Here is a 10051-nt window from a genome sequence, read left to right as displayed (position 1 = left end):
TTTTTACATTTATTATGTATTATATAAATATTTTTTTTATAAATATAATCCAAAAGTATATTTCTAAATATATAAATATATTTAATTATAAATGTTACATAAATATTAATACTTTTTCCTGATGTCTTTTTGGCAATATTTCTGCATGTTTTAATATATAAAATGTTGCCTTTAAATATTACTTTTTTTTTTTTTTTTTAAAGGAACATTTCAGTAATATTTTACAAATATATATAACATTTTGGAGAAACACAAAAATCCTCAGAGACTCAGTGGACCACAGGAGAGCATGTAGGAAGCAAGAGGTGAGTTCTACTGTGGTCCAGCACAAACACAGATTAAACCACACATGCACACACACACACACACACAAGCATACACACATGCACATACAGACCTGCGCATTTTCTCATACAGATTCCTGTTCTGTTCTCAGATTTCAGCTTCATCCAGAGCTCTGTTAGGACTTTTTGTCTCAGTGGTCATGAGCCACCTCTGATCGTCCTGAAGGAGCCATTCTGTTTAGAAACCCGATCCGTCTGAAATTACTGCGGCACTGGAGTTTTGGTCCCTGAACCACTCTGTAATAAATCACCGTGGGCCAAATCTAATATGTCGTATAGCAGGACAGAGGAACAGTGTGGACAGGTGGACATTAAACTTGATCAGAGGGTCAGACTAGTTCTCATTTCCTGCCAGAGGTCTCAAATGAATGTTCGCCACCGATATTAAACGACCACAGAATGATTATTGCATTGCCAAATGTAATATGATTTAATTTACTTTTTAGTTGGGTGTTCGTTTTTGTCAGTACCTGCACACAATTCTTGTGTCTAGTGAAAGCGTCACAGTAGGGCCTACAGTAAGACTATTGTTTTGTATTAGCCTACACATTTTCTGAAATGTTATGTTTACATATGCAGATGAGCCAAATTTATCTAATTAAATATGCTCTAATTTGCATAGAATTCCAGAAACGAAATCGTATTAAAGCCTTTTTTTTTGATTCGTGTTTCATTTTGTTGAGTTAAAAGTTTTTTGGATACATTTTTTTAGATATAGCCTATCAAATGTAATCTTTTTTATCACTCCATAAATCAGAAAATACTCTCAACAAGTAGGGTGACCATCTTTTATTTTCCAAAAAGAGGACAGTAGGGGGCGGGGTTCACCTAACAGTACACAAAATACAATGTGTATTTTGGATGTTTTCTTTCTCCAGTCTGAAAGAACGCAATGGAAGCAACATTTTAAACAGGTGTGTGCAAAAGAACGACATAAAATCTTTGCGTTCCATAAACAGTAATAGCATTTTGGTGAACTGTTCCTTTAAGAACGTTTCGAAACTATTTGAATGACTAACAAAGAAATGAATTAAATCAATTAAAAGAAAAGCGAGTGTGGACAGAACTTATCACACACCGGTCTCGACCTCAGTAAAGCCAAACAGTGTTGAAATCTTGGATTGGCACTCAAAGGATTGTCAACAGATGCTGATAATGAGTTTCCAGATAACAGACACTCTTATGAATGTGTCTTTTTGGAGCTTGAATGGGTTTTTATCTCGCTGTTAGTTTTGGATATTAAGCAAGCAGTAATGCACTTGCGTCTTATATTACTTGCAAAACCCGTCGACTGAGTGTGATGCTGTTTGTCAGTAAAAGGTAGGTCTTTTCTCACAGATATCCTTGTTTTAAACCCTCTTACGCCTTAAATTAAAGTATAATATTTCTAAAGGCTTCTCGCGCCCTTCCGGCCTGTTGGGAAAGTGGGCCGTGGGGGAAGCTAATGCACTGTGAGGGTCAAGCTTCACTGGCCGTCTCCATTTTGAAACCCTGCCTTTGGTTTCTATGGCCTCCTGTAAGTTTGGGGTGACGGGAACATTTGCACACAGAGACCTTAAGTCACGCTCGGACAGGCGGGCTGCGATCGCTTTGTCCGGAGCTGTTTGGCGACTTTTGTGGGAAAGTGGGCCGTGGGGGAAGCTAATGCACTGTGAGGGTCAAGCTTCACTGGCCGTCTCCATTTTGAAACCCTGCCTTTGGTTTCTATGGCCTCCTGTAAGTTTGGGGTGACGGGAACATTTGCACACAGAGACCTTAAGTCACGCTCGGACAGGCGGGCTGCGATCGCTTTGTCCGGAGCTGTTTGGCGACTTTTATTCGATGTACACCTTCCTCTTCCTCCTCATCCTCTCATTTGTTCACCCCAGGGCCAGGTTTAGACCACCGAGATGTAACGCGAGATTGTGTCGTGCTCCGAAGACCCGGTGGAGACACACGTGGAAACTTAACTCTTTCTCAAACTTTTTTTTTAAATTAAGACACCAGAGCTTAGATAAGACTTACTTTCTCTTGACTAAAACCGCTGAAATATGATCCATTCATTCATAAGGCCATTCACAGTTCACACCATCTGATAACTTTTAACTCCGTGTGCAGCCTCGCAAACTCTAACTTTGCTGAAATGTCTGATATATAAAGATCTTTTCTATTCAGACACACAACCTGTTTTATATGATATATTATACTTACGTGTATATATATATATATTTTTTTTTTTTTCACATTTCCTGCCTTATATACAGACACACATATAGACTTCAATATATAATTTTTTTATATTAGGATTACAACTTTATTTCAAATAATATACACTTTTCATTTATGTAGCTATATAAACTAGAAAAAGCTTACTGACCTAAAACCTTCAATATTAAAGGTATTTCAAAAAAATTTTACCAGGTAAAACACAGCCTTGAATTAATTAATTTAAGAAGTCATTATTTGTCTCTAATGATTTGCATTTTTAATAATTGAGTCTATTTTTAGTTGAAATAAACCAAAAAAGCTCCTCTTTGCTCTTCAGGTAAATAATTGTTTTGTGCTAGACTAAACTGACACAAAAAACATTTTCAATACTTTGAAAACAAATGAGATAGAAATAAAATATATTATAAAGATAAATAATAAAATATTTAGTTATTTATTGTATAGTATCTATATTTGGATATTAGTATATTATATTTGTTTTAGGGACTGAATTTGATTTCATATTTTCTTAGATATTTTGTTTTTATCTTGTGACAATATCTTGTTATTAAATTATTTATTATTATAGATATTTTTTATTGTAATTATTGCAGTTCAATTTAAAAAGCCAGAAAACGATGTGCGTGTGGTTTACTATATGAAAAGTAAAAATAAATAAATAAATACTCCATGGTCATTTGATTTTCTGACAACCCAGTCTTTATTAGATTTGCTCCCTGTGTACATATTAAAATGACTTATAACTATACAAAATAATTTTTTAACAGTTTTCAGAGCAATCTGTGCTCTTACATTGCTAGTTTATTAGTATTCCTCCCCAGAGACGTAGACATCAGAGATTCTAACAGAAATTGTCTGTACAAAACATCTCATTCTGTGAGATTTCAGGCCGGCGTTTATCTGAGAGCAGGAGGGAAGGTTCTCGTTGCAGCAGCTGCAGTCTTTCAGTCGGTGTCAAGGATGGGGACACCATGTGGACAAAGCAATAGAACCATCACAGGTTTGACAGATCAACATTTTCACCAGACCCGAATCGTTCGCTTTCTCAGAATTCCTTCTGTTAGTTCTACTCTCTAAGTTTAATGTGTCACTCGAAACGAAATATATTTAGACCCTACGCAATTAGACAAATGCATGAGGTATGCAATTCCAGACCCTCTCTGTTCACCATGCATTTCCATCTAAAACTGGTAAAATTAATATATCAAAAGATACAAAAGTTTTAGAATTAGGACAAAGTAAAAAAAAATGGAATGTACAGCAAACAGCCGAATAATTTAATCTGCATCCCAGAACCCTTAGAAAGGAACCTTCACCATATGAGAGAGAGAGAAAGAAAGGACGAGAGGGACGTGTCAATGTGTTTTAATGGGATGTAAAACTCTGGTTATCTTGACTGTCTCAGGTGATTCTTTTTACGTCTCTCCAGGAAAAATCTGCAGTGAGACACAAAAGAAATTATATAGTGAATATATCAGTTTTATTATGTCTTCTTTTTATTATGTCTTTGTATAGGCTAGTACAGGGGTCACCAAACTTGTTCCTGGAGGGCCGGTGTCCTGCAGAGTTTAGCTCCGACCCTAATCAAACACACATGAACCAGCTAATCAAGGTCTTGCTTGGTATACTTGAAACTTCAAGGCAGGCGTGTTGAGGCAAGTTGGAGCTAAACTCTGCAGGACAGCGGCCCTCCAGGACCAACTGTGGTGACCCCTGGGCTAGTACATCAGTGAAGTAATGCATGTTGTTTTTATTGGAGCAGTTACACCGCAAGACTCCAGAGGGCGATACAGGTGACTTCAAATGTCTGTGTTGGATACGTTACCACCTTATTTTGGAACGCAGAAGTAAGCTGTTTCTCTTTGAATGTGCGAGAGTGTAGACTCCGTAGTAAAATGTTTACTACTTATATTAAAATATTTTATATACAAATGTTTTGAAAACAGCACCCCAGCTTAATCTATTTAAAAAGGAGCTAGCTAGCCATATTTACTGAGGTCTTAAAAATGATGAGAAATTATAAGGCCAGGAAATTATTTGATTTGTTTATTCAGTATGATTTTGTTTAACCCCCTACAATGTTTATGCATGTATGAATGTATTTAATTTAATTTAATTTATATTATTTTTATTTTTTTATTTTTTATTGGTTGGTGTTTTGTTTCTCTGTTATAGTGTGTATTATTAATAAGAATGTCTCAGTCTGTGAGGACTTACAGTTCTTCTAAAGTTAGCCTATATTGTTCTGTTAATGTTGAAAAAAAGAGAGGATAATGGCAAAACAAAAAAAGGTAAACAAAAGTAAATAACTAGAAGAATAGATGCTTAGTAAGTAAACATCATCTAGTAAAAAGATGCTTTATTTTTATGATGTATAAATGACTCGTATGTAAATTATTATTATTTTATTTTTCGTTTTAGAATTTGATTTGATATAACTGATGTTATAATTGCTTGTTCATTGTACAGGAGACTGCACTATAAAAAATGGGGAAAAAATGTATCATAAGTATGATTATTTTTAATAGTATCACTGAAGAGGCTGATGAAGAAATCAGATATAGCACGGAAGAAACAGATGCTTTTATGGCGACTGTAAGAATAGAAGTCTCGCCTTTCAATTGAAAAAAAAAAAAAAAACAGCCTATGAGTAATTTCACTGATTTGCATAGACCGGCTTGTAAGTATAAGCATATTGTAACAATTTATGATGCTATTGTTGTCAAAATATATTGCTGATTTGAAATGTTATCTTTATGTAGACTTTTTAGATTTCTTGAGCTTATTAGAGTAGACTATCTTGTGTAGTTAGCTTATCTAAATAATGAATAGCTTTTCTGAAACCAAACTCCGTACTGACAAGCATTCACAAATTACCTCATTAAAATAGTTGTAATCACTTGTGAGTTTTCAGAAGACGTTTATAAAGCTTTCCATATGTGATCACATGATACCTGTTACAGTGTTTTTGTAGAGTCCTGGTCGCTAGGAGCTTGGCATAGGGGTTTTGCTGGCATCATCTGATCCTGAAGAAAGGCGGGAACAGATATTAGCATGTGTACAGATCTCTCTTGACCTCCCGTTCTCTGAGAAGTAAGTGTTTTAAGCAGAATCATTACCTTGTGTTGTGTCTTCAAGATGATCTGGTTCATCGTGTGTTTTAGAAGCGGCATCTGTAAAAAAGGATGTGACAATTGCTATCATAGTTCTTTAAATCAAAAGTCACAGGTTTAATTATGAAGCATCACAACATCTGTCTCATTTAAGTCTCTGAGTGACTTACCTGTGCCATCTTCAACCCCAACTTCATCATCATGGACATCAGTGTCATCATCATCATCTAAACAGAAAGAAGTATGAGACCGCTTTCAATTCACGATTTCCCAGAATTCTTTAAGGAAGAGGCCCAATCTGAGAGTGACAGGTAACAGCTATGCCATGTCTATAGCACAAATGTTCTGAATTACATGTCAATATGTAATACTTGGGGTTAGGGAAGCTCAAAATGAAGTGCTTTAGACCCACGAGACGTACCGTCTGCAACATCATGGCTGTCTGCATCAGTGTTTTCATCAGTGTGTTCTGGCAGAAAATTGAAAGAACATACATTTAATACTTTTTACATGACAAAGGCATCGCTTAATTCTTACGTAACTGAGCTCATAAACATATTTACCATTTGATGTCGTAGCATCTGTTGAGTCATTGTCATGGTCATCTAGAAGAAGAAAAAGATTAATACTGCATCAATTTTGTCATCATACATGTTTTAGTAACAATACATCTCACAATTGTGATTTTATATCTGAAATTGACTTTATATCTTGCAGTTTTGACTTTTTATCACACAATATGACTTTAAATCTCAATATGTGACTTTAAATCTTCAGCTATTGTTTTCTCTCCGTCTATGCTTGAATCAAAGATGCTGTGATGTAACTTCGTTCACCATTGATGGCCATTCATAAGCAACTAGCAATTTTTTGCAAACAACATACTTAGATAAAACTCACAAATATTTCATTATATTAAAAATATTGTTTAACCAGTGCTTATTTGATTTTTTTTTTTAAAGCTTTATAATTTTCTATGTCTGTTGTTTTCTACTCAGCAAAGACAAGTGAAAAAACCCTCAGATTTAAATGGAGTAGAAGGTATTTATTGCTCGCTGCATTGTACATCACATCTGGTTCACAGTTAGCATTGAAATGAAGGTGTTTTGTGAGGAATGAAACTCCTCTGATATGTAAACAGAAAATGTTATGGTTTGTCTTACCGCTGGAGTCAGAATGAGAGTCATTTGTCTCTATTGATGCCCCATCAGGAGACTCTGTAGGTTTAGACATTCATACATTAGAAATTCCCAATTTTTTCTGTAACAATACAGACTGCAGGCAACTTTATATCTATGGAAGCCTGTTTTACTTCTTTTTTTCTATTTCACAGTGACACAGTATATGACTTTGTCTTCTAATTATGACTTTATATGCTGAATTGTGACTTTATACCTCACAATGTGACTATATCTTGAATGACTTCTCACAATATTACTTTGTCAAAATATGATCTCACAGTCATGAGTTTTCATCTTCATTTATAAACTTTACATTTCACAGTTGTGACTTTATATCTCACAATCATGATTTTATATCTTCATGTATGAATATATATCTCACAATTGTGAGTTTGTCTCAATATGTGACTACTTTATATTGTCAACTGTGACTTGAATAAATTAGTTTGACTTTATATCTCACAATTTTGACCAAATTTATACCTCTCTATTGTGGCACAATGTGACTTTATTCTTATTTGAAACATTCTCACAATTATCTGGTATATTTCTTACTCTGAGGTAGAAATGGGCCTCCATATTTATCAGTAAATACCTTGTTTCTCCCTGTCCACGCTGGAGTCATTGTCTTCATTGGTATCTGTAGGCATAAGAGCATTAATAAGTTGATTGATGTTGTGATTTGATGAATGTAAAACACAAAGGCCTGAATGTTTACCTTCCCCTTCTGATTCTGAGCTGTCCGTGTCGCTGTCAGAGCTTTCTGTGTCTGTGGACTCTGTGCTGTTCTTGTCTTTGTCCTGCTCTTTATCTTTGCTGTCAGAGTCTGTGTCTGAATTTGAGTCCAGACTGGAGCTGTCAGAATCAGGCTTGTCTTCTGTCATTTCCTCCAGTGGACTTTCGTCAGACTGACTGGCTGCGGCGTCTTCTTTTGAGGTGGCGTCTTCCTTGTCCTGTTCGTCTGGTTTGGATTCGTCCTCTTTATCTTTTCCCTCATCGCTGTTGCTGCCCGTCTCATTGGTCTCCTCCTTCTCTTTGGCATCCTTCTCGCTGTCTCCATCATCTTCACTGCTGTCCTTGTCTTTATCCTCGGCGTCTGCTGCATCAGGGGAATCTGCCGCGTCTTGAACGCTGCTGGTGTCTGCGTCGCTGTCAGTGTCCTGGTCTTTCTCTTTCTTCTCCGTGCTGTCGGTGTCTTTCGATTCTGAATCCTGGTCTTTGGAGTCGTCTGAAACTTTCACCTCATCAGTGTCTGAGTTGCTGTCTGTGTCGCTTTTGTCTGCCGTCTCAGAGGTTTCGTGACCCTCGTCTTCTGAGTCTTTACTGGAGTCATCGCTGGTGTCTTTGTCGTCTTTCTTGTCACTCTTTTCATCGGTGTCTCCATCTGTTTTGTCTTTGTCAGAATCTGCATGTAAAAAAAACAGTATTTAATTATTATATATCATTAAACTGACATAAATCATTTTAATTACAGACAAATGTCTTGAAACTCAACTTACAGGCAAATTAAATGAAAAAAGTACCACGGTTTGAGGATTGCATCAGATGATAGTAATATTCTATGATGCAGAATTTCATGTGAAATATGCCATGGTACTTCCAAGAATACCATGGTACTACCTTTGTACCGTGGTAATACTAAGGTACATTGACGTATCGTTTTATTTATAAATTATTTACATAGCCATCCAAGGTACTTCAAAGATTGCATGTCAAAAAAAAAACATGGTATTGCCATGATACATGTGAAAAAAAGAAATTATTTTACTGTACCATGTACAAAAATGTTTCTTGTATTAATACATTATTTACTTAAATAGACTGCTATAATTAAATAAAACAACTGATAAATCATATCACTTCCATGTGAATTAATTTCTCGTAACCAGATTAGATGTGATAAATACTAAAACTAAAAAAAAATGTTTGTTACTTGAAATAAAATCAAATATAAAAAATAAAAATATTCAACTAGTTGCCAAAGTAACATTTCTCATTTGCATTTAGTTTATCTTGATGTACTAAAATTAAAGCTAAAATAATAAATTATTTTAAACCAATAAAAATGACAAAACACTAAAATTACTACAAATATAAAATCAAAATGAAAACAGATAATGTAAAATTCAAACAAATTCAAAATATGAATAAAAACTGTAATAACTGGTTTTGAGTCAGGACAGAAAATAATACTTGGTACTCAAAACTTTTACACTGTGCCTTATTAGTGCACACTGTTAGTTATTCTTTTAAAGACCAAGTGATAATCATAATATTGTTTACAAAAAAAAAATGAGACACTGAATGTCATTTGTGGCATTCAAGCTTACCGTCAGAGTCCTGCTGCTCATCTGTGTCTGAAGAATCCTTGTCTGATGAATCATCTGTATCTCCTTCATCAGAGCACAAACACAACTGTTAATAGTTACTTACTACTGGCTAAATCAGACAGGATCATTATTTCAAAGAAAAGTTTGTTAAAATACTAAAATTACTAAAAACAGAAATAAAAATAAATGAAAGCTAAGTATAACTTAATATATATATATATATATAAACACATAAAAATGACTAAAAATAAAATAAAAACAGAAAAACTCAAAATTTAAAATATGAATAAATAATAAATAAATAAACCAACCCTGATTTGACAGTTTGATTTGGAATCATTTCTGCAGTGATTTCAAATACCTGTAGAGGTTTTATTTGCATCATCAGGTGCATCATCAGAATCTTGCTTTTCCACACTAGCAAAATCCCCGTCTGAAAATACATTCATATGCCAGCATTGTTTCAGAAGAATATCATTTTGTAGTGAGAAAGGAATGACTGTGCCAAGTAGGATGTGTTCCTGGAACATCTTTTGTTAGTGCTGGAACAATGTTTATGTCAACAGTGTTCATACTCCTCACCCTAACCATTAACTACCACCAGAGGGGAACGGTGGCTTGATAAGACTGATTAAAGGCCCACGCACAAGCCTGACATTAACCCTTAATCTGAATGGTTGCTATGACTGTTGTTCAATAATCAACAGGATGTTGCTACAGAAACATGTTCCGCTTGAAGCATGAGAAATCTCTACCTGAGCCGTCTGAATCAGTGTCTGCCTTTTCATCCGTGTCTGTGAAGCAGAGGTTTAAATAGTGAGTCAGTAAATCATTATGTATCTCACACACACTCACACACACACACACACACACAC

At 35.1% G+C, this 10051-nt stretch overlaps 1 protein-coding gene across 1 annotated transcript in view; it reads right to left on the bottom strand.

Moving 5' to 3' along the window:
• Nucleotides 1-3268: 3268 nt before the first annotated feature.
• LOC107693247 (protein starmaker-like) overlaps nucleotides 3269-10051 on the bottom strand; it is a 16227-nt gene continuing 9444 nt past the window's right edge. Inside the window, exons 15-26 of the mRNA XM_016492559.1 lie at nucleotides 9932-9970; nucleotides 9538-9609; nucleotides 9177-9239; nucleotides 7565-8251; nucleotides 7442-7486; nucleotides 6829-6882; nucleotides 6229-6270; nucleotides 6087-6134; nucleotides 5836-5892; nucleotides 5672-5725; nucleotides 5507-5578; nucleotides 3269-3988 (exon numbers count right to left, since the gene is read on the bottom strand). Of these exons, the coding sequence (XP_016348045.1) occupies nucleotides 5538-5578; nucleotides 5672-5725; nucleotides 5836-5892; nucleotides 6087-6134; nucleotides 6229-6270; nucleotides 6829-6882; nucleotides 7442-7486; nucleotides 7565-8251; nucleotides 9177-9239; nucleotides 9538-9609; nucleotides 9932-9970 (1202 nt within the window). The 3' untranslated portion in view covers nucleotides 3269-3988; nucleotides 5507-5537. The remainder of the gene's footprint in view (nucleotides 3989-5506; nucleotides 5579-5671; nucleotides 5726-5835; nucleotides 5893-6086; nucleotides 6135-6228; nucleotides 6271-6828; nucleotides 6883-7441; nucleotides 7487-7564; nucleotides 8252-9176; nucleotides 9240-9537; nucleotides 9610-9931; nucleotides 9971-10051) is intronic.

The sequence above is a fragment of the Sinocyclocheilus anshuiensis genome, unplaced genomic scaffold, assembly GCF_001515605.1.
Source record: "Sinocyclocheilus anshuiensis isolate Anshui unplaced genomic scaffold, SAMN03320099.WGS_v1.1 scaffold566, whole genome shotgun sequence".
NCBI classification, from domain to species: Eukaryota; Metazoa; Chordata; class Actinopteri; order Cypriniformes; family Cyprinidae; genus Sinocyclocheilus; species Sinocyclocheilus anshuiensis.
This window is presented reverse-complemented; position numbering and strand designations above follow the sequence as displayed.